At 37.6% G+C, this 18,458-nt stretch overlaps 1 protein-coding gene across 5 annotated transcripts in view; it reads left to right on the plus strand.

Annotated features, from left to right (window-relative positions):
* The window catches only part of tead1b (TEA domain family member 1b), a 184,158-nt gene that overhangs the window by 60,657 nt on the left and 105,043 nt on the right, over positions 1 to 18,458 (plus strand). For all 5 annotated transcript variants that reach the window (XM_051922781.1, XM_051922782.1, XM_051922784.1 and 2 more), the window contains exon 3: positions 5,146 to 5,399. In XM_051922781.1, the coding sequence (XP_051778741.1) occupies positions 5,252 to 5,399 (148 nt within the window). In that variant the 5' untranslated portion in view covers positions 5,146 to 5,251. The remainder of the gene's footprint in view (positions 1 to 5,145; positions 5,400 to 18,458) is intronic.

Genomic DNA, 18,458 nt, shown 5'->3' on the forward strand with positions numbered 1-18,458 from the left:
GGGTTATCTTTTTTTGTATTTAAGAAATGGAAAAAGGCTTATTAAGGCTTTTGTTCAAATACACACATTTGTGTCTTTAAGGGTTAGATTATACATACTATTCAATCAGTGGTTTCTTTGCATCAGTATCATGGGATGGAATAGCAGGCTGCTTGCTTCTTGTGCTGATTGACACATTTGCAAAACAAAAGATGATAATGAAGAGGTGCGAAGGAATTTAAGATGGCCCAGGATTTAGTTTTTTCGTAGGCTTCAGGGATTGTAGTGTTAATGCTGTTCTGTTTCTTAGGTGTTTTTTTTTTTTCTTCATCTTTTACAAGCGTTTCTTTTTATGCGTGACACAATTCAAAAACCGTGCATTATAATGAGTGTTATAAAATAGGCAACTGCAGAAATACACGGAAGAAATAAAAGCTAAAGGATGAACTAACTGCCATTTTTGTCACCTACTTGAGTGGATAATAATTAGGAACCATCGTCCTTCATTTGATACTTCTGTTTCATAGAAGCACATGATAGAATTAAAGCAGTGAAAGTTTTGACTGTCCTTATTCAAAAACTAACTCACAGGAATTTGTAGATATTGTGTGTGTGTGTGTGTATATATGTGATTGGGAATCACAGAATTCTGTAGTATTTTTTTTTTTGTCATTTGAGGTTTATTTTTTTAACCAACTCTTTGCATTTCTGATTTGAAAAATTTACCAGTGTGTCACCAATAAAGTATAAGCTACCAATGCAGTGTTTCATTGCAAATATAGACCATTTTCACACATTTCAAAGTGTTTTCATAGTCCACATGTTCTCCCAAAAATGCCAGATGTGCAACTAAGAAAAGTCGAACTAAATTAGGCAGAGGGGGCCAAACCAATTAGAGGAAGGTTCATATATACTTAGAAACATGTATGCCTCATATTCCTCTTTTAGGGGACCTTTGCATTTGATCTTCACAAAATTTTAGAAACCTAAAGTGAATTAAAATTGCACATTATTTTTTAAATAGTCTACTCTTTCTCCAAACAAATTATTACATTTATTCTTGGTGTGTCAATCTTACATTTGTCGTATTTGCTTCAAATAAGTTGTTTGTATTAATTTATTTACAGTGTACAAGTGCTATTTCAAATAAAAGAGCAGCTGGCAATTCTGAATTATTTTCACCTCTTTGTGGCTTAATTGCAAAGGTGCTTGATTTGAAACCACAGGTCACAAGTTCATCTCCCGCTCAGTTCTTTGTCTGACTGAGCAAGTCATTGGGCCTGTCTGAGCTCAAATTGCATTGCTCTGCAGATTATATTATAAAAGGAAAAGCTTTATAGTTGTTTTATCATGACTAACATAATATCTTTAGAACTCCTGCCATCAGTAAAACCTAGTCAGATATTTTTACGTGCATATAGTCCTGCGATATGAAAAACCAAGTGGAATATTTTACATACTGTTCTTTTCCTGTTCTGGTATGCATTTGTAGGATAAAGCAATAATCAGAAATACATATACAGTGTATATTACTATATATGTGTTGGGTAGTGTTGGAGCAAGGGGTTGGGGGCTTGGGCATTTTATACTGAAGCTTAAATCTAATGACCACATTATATATTATGCCACGCTGGAAATGATTAGCCATGTACTTCATTATTCATTTGAAGAAAAGAGTGAGCTATTTAGTGGTTGGAATGGAACTGCTCGTTCCCCACACCCCCAATCAGACTGCAGGAAAGATTTGCAGTGTCAGCATTCAGCACACAAAAACGGAATTCAGTAAATGCAGCCTCCACTCAGTGTGAGCTTTTTCCAACAGCTTGTCCCCATCCCCCTCACAGACTGACATTCTAGAAGAAACATATGCTTCTAGTCCTATTTTATAACAGCTTGTGATACATGAATAGGATTTTGCCAAAGGGAAGGAGGAGGGAGGGGAAACTGTCCTAACATAGAACTTCAAAAGTGTCTTTAAAAACGCCTTTTTTTCCCATATACGTTTCTTTTTTTTTTTTTCTTTTACCCTTTTAGTTTTTTTGTTAATGCTGGCTTTATTTTTGCACAGTTCAAGGATTCAAAAATTTAGCATTTTTATAGAGCTATTTTTCAAGAGGTTTAAAAAATGTATGCATCTCTGTAAAATGTTAACTGCAAAATAGATTTTAATAATATAGTGAAGTAATTTAAATCCTTCAACAGAAATTATCCTCCTTTTACCTGAGGTGTAAAATATCTATGTATCATTAGTTAAATCTAAGTTAAGGATTCTAATTTGGTAATAATATCAAAAGTTATTGCCTTTTCGTATAGTGAACAGTATATACAGTAATATTCATATATTCATCTGAATACACAGTCTTGAGCCATGGTCTAAGGTTGGAGCACCTGTGCAAGTCTGACATTAACTTGTTGCATTTCACAGTCATGTACATATGAGTTAGGTGTTTTTAACAAAAAATGGTTACATATTTATATATAGTTCTGAGTATTTAGGCTGCATAGTTTGTGTAGTATGTTGCACAGCTGCTAGATAGCTTCTTAAACTTGTGTGTGTTCCCTGTTTCTGTCACTGTCTCTCTGGAGCTGTACAATATCCCCATGTCTGTGAGGGTTCCCTTTCTCTGTTTTGGATTCCTCCCAATCTCAGAGATACTGTGGTTGGGTGTGTGATTTCAGCTTTGTGCCTGAGGCAGCTGAGATAAGCTCTGCCTCACCTTCAACACTATGATGGACACAAGTATGATCTGAAAATTTATGGATGGATGCATTATGTCACTGTTAGTTCTGTATAGTAATTATTATTTTTAATTATATTTTCTGCTTTTAAGGTTTTTCTTTGCATTTCAGTTAATGGGCGAAAACATATTGCAGTCAAACAAGACAAATGGTTATCTGTACCTTTCACTGATTTAGGGACATTGGGCTAGATAGATCATCAATACATTGAGGACAATAGAGGCTAGGATGTTTTAACCGCATTTATAAGTATAGGGACCTCTATGGCAGTCAATTATTAGCATTTCTTCAGATACTTGTATACTAAATTCTTCGTTCCCATTTAAATTAAATGTTTAAATTCAGCATTTAGCTGAAACTGTTCCAGTGTTTGGAGTTTCCTGTAGACCTTTTTTTTGGCTATTGTGTTAATTTGCCATAACATGTTTTTTTTGTTTTTTTTTTGTTCTTTATTTCGCCTTATACAATTTCTTGTATTAGGAATTTGTTAGTTTTCGCATACCCCTTGGGGTCAGAGCGCAGGGTCAGCCATTGTACAGCGCCCCTGGAGCAATTACAGGTTAAGGGCCTTGCTCAAGGGCCCAGCAGAGTAGGATCTCTTTTGGCAGTGGCGGGGATTCGAACCGGCAACCTTTTGGATACCAGTGCAGATCCTTAGCCTCAGAGCCACCACTCCACCAGTAACTCCTTTTTTGATTAACTAGAATGAAGCTTTGAAACTTTTATTAGTATTTAAGGGCTCAATATTGTCCAACACATTTTGGTAGTGTATTAAAGTTTAATAATTTTTTGTGAAAATAATGCATAATAGACTACGTTTATCTTACGGCAATGTGTAATTTTATCGCCTCAAGACTTTAAATACAACGTATTTGTTCAAATATTTTATTGTGAAATATACTAAACTCACATATCAGTCAGCAGCATTACTACAGACATCTGATAAAGACTCACCCATTGTTACATTTAGGCTGTTTGTGTTATATATTCCTAGTCTTACCTTGGAGACTGCTGATATACTTTTTTATACATTTTTATATGTTGTAAATTGATACAATTTTGCCTCGAGGGAGATGATTTTTAACATTAAAAACAATAAAAAAATATTGCTTAACAGAATAACAATTTTTAATATTATCATATATGAAAAAAATAATTAATCTTAATGTGATACTGTGATTTTTATGTTGGGGGGCTCCTTGCAATTCACACCGTCACTGTACATCTTTCGTGGTTTGTGCTGAATCATACCAATAGTGTCAAAGGTGCAATAATACATTTTAAACAGCAAACATATCCAATAAGTGTAATATTTAAGTGTAATGAACCTGTGACTATCTGGCAATAATTTGTCTTAAAAAAAGTATAATGAAAATGAATTTACTCTTGAATTTACATACCTGTACTTTATATTTTCTTGTTCAATCTATTTGCAGAGCACATGTCCTAAAGAAGGTGTCATTGAATGTATGTAATACAGTATTAGTCACTTCTTGACTGATCTATGAATGTAAAAATTAGTTTAGTCAAGTGATTTTTGTTCATTCACATTATTTAATAAAATTTCTGAAGTTCTTTCCAAAGTGACTTAAGCAGGTTTAAGAATGCAATTTTTAAGAGTCATGAGTAGTTGGAGCCAATCCTTGCAGCATTAGGCGCAAAGTAGTAGCCAGTACTAGATGGAGTGCCATAATACAGTTGTTTTTACATTTCTTCCAGGACAGTATTAGCAAGCTGATCAGTGTTTTTTCTCTGCATCACATACTTGGCAATCTTGTTGGACTGTAAGCCACTAGACACATAAATATTGTTTAAAAGTAAGAAAGTTTTTACCGATTTCTGTCTGTTTTTGGAAAGTCATTGTCTTCCTGAAATTCAGTGCCAGGTAAAACCTGCCAAGCAAGTATGTGACATATTGTAAAATAAAAATGTGTCCTGATAAAAATCACGATAAACAATCTAAATTAGTCTATGGACAGCTTTTCTTTGTTTATTCCTTGGTGCCTAATATTTTTAGAACAGTCTTTGGCTCCTCATCACCTTGAAATGAAAAAAGTTTTGGAAAAAGAATATATTGATTTTTTTGAAGTATGAATATTAATGGTCAGTTTTTGTATAAGTTGTGTTGACAGATATACTTAAACTGACCCCAGCTCATTGCTTACTTATATTTTAATACAGTAGATGTAGGTAGCTGCCGGGTATTTTAACCTAGTAAGTGTTTGAGTGTAACACACAAGGTTTCTAGTTTTGTTTCCAAAACTTACTCACTGTGTTAATTACGTGTAATGTGGAAGTGTCTGTAATACAGTATTATTCAGTGTCTTTCATTAAGTTGAAAACTGGTAGACAAGTCCAATGTCTTTCATATTGCTGATTTCTTTGTGTGTGTGTTTTTTTTTTTTTTTTGTTTTTTTTTTTTTTTAGATTTCTTTTTTACTAGGCTCCAGGCTTTGGCTTGGAGAAACCAGCCATCACCATTGATCCCAACAGCTGGAGCGGCAGTGAAAGTCCTGCCGAAGATATTGAAAGAATGAGTGACTCTGCAGACAAGCCCATTGACAATGATGCAGAAGGTGTCTGGAGCCCTGACATTGAACAGAGTTTCCAGGAAGCACTGGCTATCTACCCTCCATGTGGGAGGAGGAAAATTATCTTATCAGATGAAGGCAAGATGTACGGTAAGTCAAAATAATGAATGTTGATGTTGGACTAGAAGCATCTGGAAATGAGATGTCAATTAAAATATGTCAAAAGTGAAAAGTGGATTTTTTTTTAAATACTGTTGACGAAAGCTCAATAATTTAATACATTAAATGCCAGAAGTAATTTTCTTAATATTAAAGTATTTTTAAAGGTGCTGTATAGTTTGCCTTTAAATGTAATGATATTCATTAAAATAGTATTTAAAAAGTAATGAAAATGTTACTGATTTTTAATGTGCATCTTTGCACAACATTAAAATATAAAGGCATAAAATAACTTAATAATGGTAACGTAACAAACATCCAAATGAGTATTCACGATTTTAAAGGCCAGTAAAGTCTAACTGCCAGTGGCAACCAGATATTAATGTCCTTAGCTCCAGAAGTAAGAGTCTATAAGTAAAACAGCATGAACTATTAGTTAAGAGCAGATGGTACTGTGGCTGCCACCAGCTGTGCCCCTTCCCCCATTGCTGGCTGGGTGATGTAATGGAAAGAAGGAATATTTTCTTTCTGTGGTGTTGGAGTCTCTCACAGCCTGTCAGTGTCAAATGAAGGCAGAAAGAACCCTTAGGGCATTAGTTTGCAGCTGTCATGTGACCCCTTTGGCCAAATGAAATGTAAAGTCTGGAAAGCAAAGCGTTGTAATGAAGCTTTTCAGCTGCTGGTACAAAGAGATTTTAGACCACAGATCCCGAGTGCACTATGTTTGCCAAAAAATATGCTCACTTTGCAGAGGATTAATGTTAAGTAAATACATTTGATTTGTAAAGTTTTAAATGATTTGCTTTTAAATGAAGAGCACTGTTTTCTGCAAATGTGAAAATGCATGCAAAAAGATTTAAATCCTACTATGCAGTGTCACTGAAGAATACACTCCCCTGCCCCTTCCAATAACTTCACTGAAGTGTATTCCATAGTGAATTAAGTGATATTTCCATGTTAGAATCAGCACGCTTTTTTTTTTTTTTAAATTGTTCAAATAGCAACTGTATTGCTACTTAGATTAAAGATTTTTTACCTCCGCCACAAGGCGAAGTTTTGAAACTTGCTGCATTTTTAAGTAGATCTCCTGTTCACAGAAATAAATGATGAATTTTCAAAAGGCTAAACTATTAAACTTGTATGGTAGTTTCTCATATTTGTTTTTGATACTGTTATAAAATTTCTGTAATTATTTGTACATGAATTTAAGTGTGCCAATGAAAAAATATGGCTTTATTTGTCCAATGATTCGGTGACTTAGCTATACTTCTTGTAAAGGTTATAAGACCACGGACTGTGTTATGATATTACTGTAGGAGTAAACATGTCCAATCCACAGTTCTGGAATCAGTACATTTTAAAGATGGCCCTGGAACACAGTAGCATGCTGGTATAATGATTCTGCACGTCAGCTCTAAAAAATAGCTGAAACTTGACAAGAGGCTTAATTTATTGATTTGTCAACTAAGCTCAAGTTAAATTTAAAAAAAAAACTCATAATATTATAGTTGACTGTTAAGTAAATGCTGTTTTGCTAAAGATAAAATGGGGTAGTCTTTAACATTACTTTTTAGGAACTGATTTTTTAATGTTATCCAGAGACAGAAAAATGCCAAATACTGTAAGAAGTGATGTTTATACTTGCCTTACTGGAAAGATGGGGTATTTAGTGTCAAAAAGTGATGTAACAGTTGGTAAGCCCATAGCCAGTGCCTTTCAATACATACTTATTGCCATGTCTACAGTGTAAAAGCAGTTAGCTTTAAGACGGTACATATTATTGATTTTTCAGTTTATTTATAAATAAAAATGGTTTGCTGATTGATTGATAAATCAAATATGTTCCAGATTTTGTTGTAAACCATGGGCTTTGTGATTCTGAAAGATACTGACACAATCTACAGATTTTAAGCTAAAGACTTGTAAGAATAAAAAATGTAAACCATCTAATTTAAACACTGTACAGCTATTTCAAGGTATTTTTTATGTCACTAAAATAAAACTCTGTATAATACTTAAAGGTTAAAAACTAGCATAAGCAAACAGGTTTCCAAACCTTTTAGTTGTACCAAATTTTTAAAACTGCACATTTGACTTTGTTTTGTAGGAAAAATATGAAACAATCAGGGCATCTAATTAGGTAACCAGAAACCATCCCCATAAATCGCATGTCTTAATTGTAGAATAGGAAAAACCTTGGAGATTAATGGCCACCCAGCAGTCTTGGCAGATATAATGCTTCACTGTGATATCTTCAGTTTGCGGCAGCCACTATATTGTAACACGGGTCTACTTAATATTTATTGCAATTTATTGCATGATTTTATGGACTTCCCTATGGTACAAACCATATCTAAAGATCTTGACAGATAGTTTTAAAGTAAGAACATAGTTTTATTAATAAGAGGAGATAAATAAGTCCATTGAGCATGTAGTTAGCTAACATTTAAGTGTACCTGTATTTTAACACATGCTTTCATTAGCTTTGAGAACTTGTCAGAAGATGTATTGATTTTGGGTGTTTGTTTTTGTGTAAAATATTCATAGGCTTGGTTGAATATTGTCATGCTGATTTAGTATGTTGTAGAACTATAGTATGCTGATTGTGACCAGATTGCAGATGCCTTAATATTCATTTGTTTTCAACAAATTAACTGTTTTATTACTGCTCTCCTGAATGTAAATGAAATCATAAATCAAATCAGGTAGTTGACTGTACCAGCTGTGCTCTATATTTATTATTAGATGCAATAATGAAAGTGTATCTCTCTCTTTTACATTCACTCTTTTTATAGTGCAGCACCACCTATAGTTCACTGTAGTGCTAACTGAAGTGGCAAAATATATCAATATGTATTTCATATAACAAAAATAAAGAATGAATATGTAAAAGGATATCAAAAATGTATTAGGCAAATGTCCTAGACAAATGTACATTGTGATTTACTAACTTGGCCTAACATTCTTTTTATCTTTTTGTTATGGTTGGTCCCCTTGCTTTTCCACCTCCCAATATTCTAGATTGTCTTTTATAAATAAAAATTTCTTCCTTGAGAGTGTAGTTTCCCTACACCTGACCTTCAATACAAAGTCCATTTACTCTCTGTCATGAAGCCTTTCTTGGGGTTTGATTTTTGGCCTGTTTATCAGGAGCAGGCCTACAATACTGTATTTTATAGACCATTATTCTCCTGATCTTTGACAGGTATTTAAAACCACCATGACAAGTCAGAGCTGTTTTTTGTGTCCTAGGTAGCAGCCTCATGTCTGTCATATGTGCTCAGGGTGAACCTGCTCTCATCTGTGAAAAGCACAGGGCGCCAGTGGGTTGATCTGCCAATTCTGATATTCTATGGCAAATGCCACTCAAGGTGCACGGTGCCGGACAGTGAGCACAGGGCCCACTAGATGACGTCAGGCCCTCAGGCCACCCTCATGAAGTCTGTTTCTGATTGTTTGGTCACAGACATTCACACCAGTGGCCTGCTGGCGGTAATTTTGTAGGGCTCTGGCAGTGCTCATCCTGTTCCTTGTTGCCCAAAAGAGTAGATACTGGACCTGCTGATGGGTTAAGGACCTTCTATGGCCCTGTCCAGCTCTCCTAGAGTGACTGCCTGTCTCCTGGAATCTCCTCCATCCCCTTGAGACTGTGCTGGGAGACGCAGCAAACCTTCTGGCAATGGCACGTATTGATGTGCCATCCCGGAGAAGTTGGACTACCTGTGCAACCTCTGTAGGGTCCAGGTATTGCCTCATGCTACAAGTAGTGTAAAAAAAAAAAAAAAGAACAGTTTGAAAAGATGAGGAGGGAAACATGTCAGTGGCCTCCACCTGTTAAACCATTCCTGTTTTGGGGGTCATCCCATTGTTGCACCTCTAGTGCACCTGTTAATTTCATTAACACCAAAGCAGCTGAAACTGATTAACAACACCCTCTGCTACTTAACTGACCAGATCAATATTCCAGAAGTGTCATCAACTTGATGCTATGTGGTCAGACCTATGCATGTAATTATCTGATCTACACTCTGTCAAGTAAGCAAACCAGCGACCATGCTACAATGTCTGAGGCTTTGCCTTAAGCGCTGATGTTTGAGGTTCGATCCCTGAAAGAGGAAGCAAAGGAGCAACACCTGAAGAGCCCCAATTAGGGTGAAACACGTGTCGTGTACTCTTTGTGGTATTATTTGGCAGGTGTATGTATGTGTTTAATATAATATAATATATATGTGTGTATTGTAATGTGTGAGTCCGTGTCTTGCACCCCAAAACATGAAGCTGAGTCTCAGTACTTTAACAAAACCAACTTTATTCAGGTTGAAAGAGGAATAGCACGGTTATTTACCATTCTCCTAAACACAGACGCAGCAATCAGGCAGGTTAGTGGCCAAGTAATCCTGTTCCCTGCATTTATACTGTTCCTTGCATCACCCATCAACGGCAAACGCTTATACTGCGACCATGATCCTATCTTGCATGCACAAGCAAAATCATTTTGCAGTGCACAATAATCATAACCTTATACACCTTTGAGTCAAAAAAACTTGCAGACTTATTGAGAGTGTGCAGACACTACACCATTACCAGGCACAAGATATTTTTGTATGTGTATGTGGTCACTTGCCCTATGTTAGGAAACTGCCAGGAACCTTGGCAGTGCCAACTGACCACACCACTACACCTGACTACATCACATGTTTAGCTTCCTGAAGGTTAGAAACAGCGGAATCCTATTCATTAATAGATCCTCTGGATGCATTAATCCATAATAGAGCCAGCTTAAGGAGAATCCATATTACTAACCGAGAATGGTAAACCGGATGGCATGGATGTAGGTACACGGCGATGGGACCATGAGACGTACTGCGCAGGCGCGTACAGCGCACGTCTCATAAACCGCAAGCGAAGTCGTATCCACCGCACACGAAGGAGTCACGGCCCAAAAGCAAAAGAGCTCAACTGACGTAGATGAGAAATGAAGCAACAACGCCACCCATAGCTAACGACTACCGACACAGCCACACAAAAAAGAGGATTCTGCGCTGCTGCCCAGATTCAAACGGAAGAGGCTACGGAGGCCCCACAGGTCCACAATGAGTGAAGGCGCAGGCGTCACCGCCCTATTGTGAGTGGCACTACTGCGGAAGGTGCAGGCGTCACTGCCCTATTGTGAGTGGCACTACTGTGGAGTGAAGTTAGGAATAATATGCTGCTTAGGATTGTACAAACCGCTGAACGCTTTACACTGAATGCAAACACAATACAGCTCAACCATACAAACACGAGCCCACCTGGATAAGATCAATGAACGCAGGCGCTTACAATGCGCGTCTGAAACTGCGGAAGCAAACCAGGCACGGGTTCAAAACGAATGAGCTCGACTGACGGATATACAAACACGAGCCCGCCTGGATAAAATCAACGAACGCAGGCGCCTAAAATGTGCGTCTGAAATGCCACATGCAAAGCGGGCACGGCTCCAAGACGAACGACCTCGACTAATGTATTTCAGGATACCCAACGCCGGGGGTAGGCGAGCGAAGCGAGCAGGTGGCGGAGCCCCCCTTGTCAAATTATAAAAGGCAGACACACATCAGTGTAATCAGGCCTGAAGTCTTCCATGTAAAGGAAATGTGAAGTTTAGCTGCTGTTGCTGGTACACAGAGAGGGGGAGAGAGAGCACTGAAAGGTGTAGGAGTATATAAGTATATACTGTATGCCAGTCTGGGAGGATAGGAACTAATAGCACTGAAAAAAGTAACCAGGAGATTAGAAATCCAAACTCCGGAACAGGAGGGTAAAACCAGTACTTGTGTATAAAGGTCCCTGGGACATCATGTAGATGAAAATGACAAAGGAAAATTAAATGTACCTTACAAGGAAGTAAGATTTAATTTAAATTGATGGTTGGGTTTTCTTTATGAAAATTATATATTTTTAAAATGTAATCCCAACAAAGAGGGAGGTTATCCAAGATCCTCAGACCACTGGGAGATGAGAGGTAGTGGTTTATAAGAGCCTTACCTAACAGTGAGTAAAGAAACAAGGTAGTGTTTCAGGGAGAACAACAGAGGATGATAGTGTAAAGAAGATTTAAGCTAGATACCATAGGCCTTTGGCGGTGAACAAAGCTGCAGTATAGTAGAATAAGATGGAAGAAGGAATGCCAAAGTGAAGCCAGAGACTTTGGAATGATTGTAGACCAAATCACCCAACAGACCACTCACATATACTGACAAAATGCTGTATCCAGGCAGACAAAATTCGGGATGACCATCTAATAGTAACATGATTATTAAAGATGGGTGTGTAACACCTATGCCAGATTAAGACAGTGTTATTTAGTTTGGATCTACTGCTATTCCAAAGAAACAGGAGGTTGGAGAATGAACCTCTATCCAGTAAGAAGAGGAAGTGGGTAGGGTAATTCTGGATCTCTGCAAAGTAATGTAGATTAATTACAAATAAACACAAACTAACTGACCACTCAAATATTTATCCCCTTCACTCCTAAATCATCACTGGTGCTGGAAATTTGTTTTAGAAGTCAAATAATTAGTTAAATGGTGATCCACCTGTCTGTAGTCAAGGAGCGTGTATTGTACTATAAATGTGCCTGTATCTGGAAGGCCCAGAGTGTGGTCAGCAGGTATCAAGACCTGACCAACACAATGAAGAAAAAAACACTCCAAGCAATTCTGTGAAAAGGTGTTTGAAAAGCACACAGTCAGTTGATGGATACAAGAAAATAAGTATTCTTGTACATTTCTTGAAATACAGTTATAAAGAGTCATTAAGAAGTAGTAAGAGTATGGCCTAGTTGAACATCTGTCTAGAGCAAGCTGTCCGCAAAATTGATTATGCAAGAAGACTAGCTAGGGAGTACGCCAAGAGACCTGTGATAACTCTAAAGCAGTTACAAGATACTGTTCTTGAGACTGTGTATATAACAACTGTTGCCAGGGCGCTTTAGCAGAACAGGCTTTATGGGAGAGTGGCAAAGAGATAGCTACTGTCAAAAAAAACTTGCATAGTTTACCTCAAGACACGTGGGAGGACTCTGTAGTCACTTGGAATAAGGTTCTGGCAAAAATTGAGCTTTTTATCCATCAGACTAAATTACCTGTGTGGCATTAACCAACACTTCGCATTATCAAAAGCATATCACACCCATCGTGAATCATGGTGGTGGCAGCATGCTGTGTGAATATTTTTCTGCAGCAGGCCCTGGAAGGTTTCTGAGGGTAAAGGGGAAAATTTTTAATGCAGCAAAATCTTGGACAAAAACCTGCACCTTCGGGGATGTATTTACCATCAAGACAATGACACTTAAGCATTAAAGTTAAAGCTAAATAGGAGTGGCTTATAATGTCCTGGAGTGGCTGAGTCAGAGTCCAGATCTAAATCCAATGAAAACTTGTGGCTGGACTTGAAAAAGCCTGTACACTCATGATCCCCATGCAAATTGACAAAGTTTGAGCAGTTTTACAAAGAATAATGGAGAAAATCTACATTGATCTGAAGTTCAAAGCCGATAGAGAACTAACCACTGACTGGAGGCTGTAATTGTTGCCAAAGGTGCATCTACTAAATACTGACTTGAAGGGGGGTGAGTTCTTATGTGATCAGTTATTTAGCGTTTTATATTTGTGATTAATTAGATCATGCTTTAGAGATCTGTTTTCTCTTTGCCATTAAAAATTATATTTATGTTGGATCAGTGTCAACACAGCCAAATTAAATCCACTGTGATTCAATTTTTGAAGTTTTTATTTTTTATTATTATACAAGTAATTTATAAGCATTGATAGGCATTGTATATGAATAGCTTTGGCCAAAAGCTGGAGAGAGGGGACAGCCCTGTCTCAGAACCCTTGCTAATAGGAAGTTTAAAATGATACTGTTCAGTCCACTAATATTGACATCCTTGGTAAATAAAAGCAGAATTTGCCGAGGAAAAAAATGTTAAATTCAAATCATTCATACAATGGGAAAGACCTGAGAACGTAGTAATGATGAGCAACAAAAAGTTGTTGAAGTGCACAAATCAGAACATAGTGATTAGAAAATAGCCAAAGTTTTTGAAAATGTTTTTTCCACCATCAGGGCTATAATTTATTTAAAAATATTTAAATTAACTGTAGATGTTTAGAATCAACCTGGATGAGGACCTGTGTCTTTATTGACCCCATGAACAGTGAGGAGGATAGTTTGAGTGTCCAAAGAATGCCCACGGATCACAGATCAAGAAAGTATGATCAGGCACCACCAACATAATAAGTAGTTTGGGAGGGATCTTGCTTTCATCAGTCTTTGGAAGAATCCAGTTCAAACAGATACTTTTGGCCTTTTTAATCTCGATAGCGCTGCCTTTTAATGCTGTAAACCATCCTCTTGGCCTGCCAACTTTAGTTTAAATGCAACAGTCTCCCTGAGTAAGGATCTGGTTTCCTCTCCGTGTTGTAAAACGCTGAAATATATATTGCAATTCTTTTTAATTTGGGATTGCTCGAACTTCATATAAGCAATCAGTGGCTTCAATTCAGTAAAGTACGCTTTAATATTGACATTCAAGGTGTGCGTTTTGTCCATAAGGAGACTTTTCATCATTTCCCAGTATGAAGCATTGGATTCCCTAGCATGTGCTGTAGACCTCAGAGACCACCAGCAAACTGAAGGCTTCAGACCACGTTTTATGGGCAGAATGAGACATATTGTACAGCAGTCCGGTAAGCGGAAACTTTTGACGAATAAACAGACCTATTTAATAGTTACGGTTTAATACCGAACACTTCAAAAAGTGCACTGCAGTTGGAGCACAAAGTTGCAAATTGTTAACCAGATATCAAGTGACTTCATCAAGCAAGGGATTTTAATCTCGGATGCAGTATCTGTGAGGTGGCAATACTAGTCACTGTGCCTCCATGCTACTCCCTATGATAATATGTAAATTTGCAAACAATTGTAAATTATTTTTACTACATAAAGAGGATATACAGAATTATACTTTTTCCCTTATTTTGTTGTTTTACCACTCAACAGTTTTATTCAAGATTATAACTGAAAACATGCTTAACTTGTTTAATGTATTGACAGTTGTCTTTAGCCTTTCCTCAGTTTGTTTACTACTTTCTTAACAAATGGTCCGTAATCAAATGTGAGATGTTTCTTGATGTATTTTGCCAAGAAGTTTTAATTTTATATGTAAGGTGAACGTTAATATACCATTAGCCTGAATTATTTGTTGAGTGATTGTGTTAATTTTTGGGTTCCTTGTTACTTCCCATATTTAATTTGATAAAATGAATGTGTATTTTTAAATTCAAACATGCAAGTGAAATGCAATTAAAAGGCTTTAATGAGTTCATTATGAAGTAAATATTTTGATTAGTTGACAGTCCTTGTTCTTATGGCATCTGCAACTGAAGTAAAGACTCAGGTATTTTAGCTATGAGAGACTCGTGGATTGCATAAGATGTTATGCATTGCTCACTATGAGAAACCGCACTCTGAGTGCCCTTAAGCCCTTTGTTCTCTTGGCTGAATGCAGTTAATTAGCAACTGTCTCTATAGCAACTGCCTCTTAGTTCAAAACAATGTCTAATTTTTGCAGCTAAGCTTATCATACTGTTTACCTGAAGGGCTTTTTTTCTGTTTTGAGTCTCATTTAAGCTGGCTCTCTGCCTAGCTTCAGAGGTTAATTCTGAAGATAGTGAAAGCACCATGACAGCTGTATTGTAAACAGTCCTATGTAGCTTTGATTGAAAAACAAGTGCAGGTATCGCCTGCCCTGTCATAATGATAAAAAACAAAGAAAACATATGGACAGTCATTTGATTTGTGAGTATTCAAAAAGTGTTAAGGAAAGATGACAGTAAGATGACGTATTCTTAATAGCATATGAAATCCTTTTATATTGCATTTTCATTACAGTCATTAACATTTTTTGATTTATATACTGTTGCCTAAATAGCCATGGCAATTGGATGATACAATTATTTCTCAATAAACAGCTCTCAATGGCAATATTTAAAGAATATAGTTGTAAAAAGGACACTTCAATGTAAACTTTGGCTATAACAAGTAGTAATCGGTTTAGTCTTAATTATTGTAGGGAGACATTGTGGCCATAAATGAAAAACATGGTTAAATGGCATCTGTCTCTGATGGTCGTATTTTAATTGTCAATAATTACCAGGATTGAGATCCATTTGTATAACTTTACAGAAACGCAATCGCAGAAAAGCAAAAAAAAAATTCACTAGTAAAAAATCACAAGCAATTCGAAATTAATTTTGTAATGATTGAAATCTGTTTTAGTAAACTCTGTGACATTGTGTATGTATATTTACAGTATATATATTTTTACATGCACTTTATGGATGTTTATAAAATTATGAAACAGTTTTGTCTCAACTTTATTTCTTTTATTTAACAGTTCAGTAACCTTTTAAAAGGATAAATACCTAATTGCCTGTCTGCTACTGTGCCTATGCTCCTTTTTAAACAAAGCTGCTTTTGTGTCTCTGTATAAACACTACCTGCTTTATTTTTAACTTCCATCCATCCATTATCACTAGAATTACCAGAGCTTACGAAAAAACTCGTATATCCGGCCCACCTTAAATCACTTCTTAAATCCGTTCACACCTCTCTGCCAGCATCCTTTGTCCTCTAAATGTGCTGATAAAAGACAAGCTGCCAGCAGCCGTCTATTCCATCCCCCCACCAACTTAGAACGTGAGCGAACTTTTCCCAGCTCACGCCTTGATTGTTTACCTGGGAGTGAAGTGCAGTTTTACAGTGGAAATGATAGATCGTTATTTGGAAGACACGCATGAAATGCGTGTTCCGTTTCTAAAGTAATCTGTGTAAACACATTGTTAAAACAGAAACTTTTTCATATTTTAGTAATAAATGTTACAAAATGTAGTAGGCATAAACTATAGAATATATAAAGCCCGAGTTCCAAAGATCAAATAAACACTTTCACAAAAGCTTCAAGAATGATTCAACAGCTTCTGTGGCGTAGCGCGCTAACATTTGCCTCTTAGCGCAGAGCAGCTTTTCCTTGCCTCACAGACCTGAGTTCGATTCCACGCTGAGGATGAAGTGTTGCTTTTTTTTCTTTTCTTTTAAACCTCAAACGGACATAAAATTTATACATTGGTATGCACTGTCAGTTACTGAGATCGTTATATTTTCATGTGGGATGCTCCTTTTAAAATATTTTTTTAACAATTGAGACTGCAATTAACAGGAACAACTGTCCTTATAACTTATTTTTAAGATCCATAACACACAGACAGACAGAGCACTGCGTAATAGAGAGACAGACAGGCAGAGAAGTCACTAGATATATAAATAAACAGGGAAGCCACGTGTACTGAAAGAAAAAAAGAACAACATGTGCGTTGTCCCTACTGCACTGAATAAGTGCAGGTGCTCTAACATCACCCCTCCCCCGATCTTACTTAGAGAGTCAGGGACAACGCACATGTTGTTCTTTTTTTCTTTCAGTACACGTGGCTTCCCTGTTTATTTATATATCTAGTGACTTCTCTGCCTGTCTGTCTCTCTATTACGCAGTGCTCTGTCTGTCTGTGTGTTATGGATCTTAAAAATAAGTTATAAGGACAGTTGTTCCTGTTAATTGCAGTCTCAATTGTTAAAAAAATATTTTAAAAGGAGCATCCCACATGAAAATATAACGATCTCAGTAACTGACAGTGCATACCAATGTATAAATTTTATGTCCGTTTGAGGTTTAAAAGAAAAGAAAAAAAAGCAACACTTCATCCCCAGCGGGGAATCGAACTCAGGTCTGTGAGGCAAGGAAAAGCTGCTCTGCGCTAAGAGGCAAATCTTAGCGCGCTACGCCACAGAAGCTGTTGAGTCATTCTTGAAGCTTTTGTGAAAGTGTTTATTTGATCTTTGGAACTCGGGCTTTATATATTCTATAGTTTATGCCTACTACATTTTGTAACATTTATTACTAAAATATGAAAAAGTTTCTGTTTTAACAATGTGTTTACACAGATTACTTTAGAAACGGAACACACATTTCATGCGTGTCTTCCAAATAACGATCTATCATTTCCACTGTAAAACTGCACTTCACTCCCAGGTAAACAATCAAAGCGTGAGCTGGGAAAAGTTCGCTTACGTTCTAAGTCGGTGGGGGGATGGAATAGCCGGCTGCTGGCAGCTTGTCTTTTATCAGCACATTTAGAGGACAAAGGATGCTGGCGGAGAGGTGTGAACGGATTTAAGAAGCGATTTAAGGTGGGCCGGATATACGAGTTTTTTCGTAGGCTCTGGTGATTCTAGTGTTATCCACCGCTTATCCGAGGTCGGGTCGCGGGGGTAGCAGCCTAAGCAGGGAAGCCCAGACCTCCCTCTCCCTCCCTCTTGGGGGAGGGCCAGCCTGGAGATATAATCCCTCCAGCATGTCCTGGGTCTGCTCCGTGGCCTTCTCCCAGTGGGGCATGCCCGGAACACCCCCCCAGGGAGGCGTCCAGGGGGCATCCTAACCAGATGCCCGAACCACCTCAACTGACTCCTCTCAATGCGGAGGAGCAGCGACTCTACTCCAAGTCTCTCCCGGATAACTGAACTCCTCACTCTTATCTCTAAGGGAAAGTCCAGCCACCCTGCGGAGAAAACTCATTTCGGCCGCTTGTATCCGTGATCTTGCTCTTTTGGTCACTACCCAAAGTTCATGGCCATAGGTGAGGGTAGGAACGTAGATCGACTGGTAAATCGACAGCCTTGCCTTTTGGCTCCGCTCTCTCTTCACCACGACAGACCGTTGCAGAGCCCGCATTACTGCGGATGCCGCACCGATCCGTCTGTCAACCTCCCGCTCCATTCTTTCCCTCACTCGTGAACAAGACCCTGAGATACTTGAACTCCTCCACTTGAGGCAGTACTGTGCTCCCAACCCGGAGAGAGCATTCCACCCTTTTCCGGCTGAGAACCATGGCCTCAGATTTAGAGGTGCTGACTCTCTTCCCCGCTGCTTCGCTCTCGGCTGCGAACCGCTCCAGT

This window comes from Erpetoichthys calabaricus, chromosome 2, assembly GCF_900747795.2.
Source record: "Erpetoichthys calabaricus chromosome 2, fErpCal1.3, whole genome shotgun sequence".
Lineage (NCBI taxonomy): Eukaryota > Metazoa > Chordata > Cladistia > Polypteriformes > Polypteridae > Erpetoichthys > Erpetoichthys calabaricus.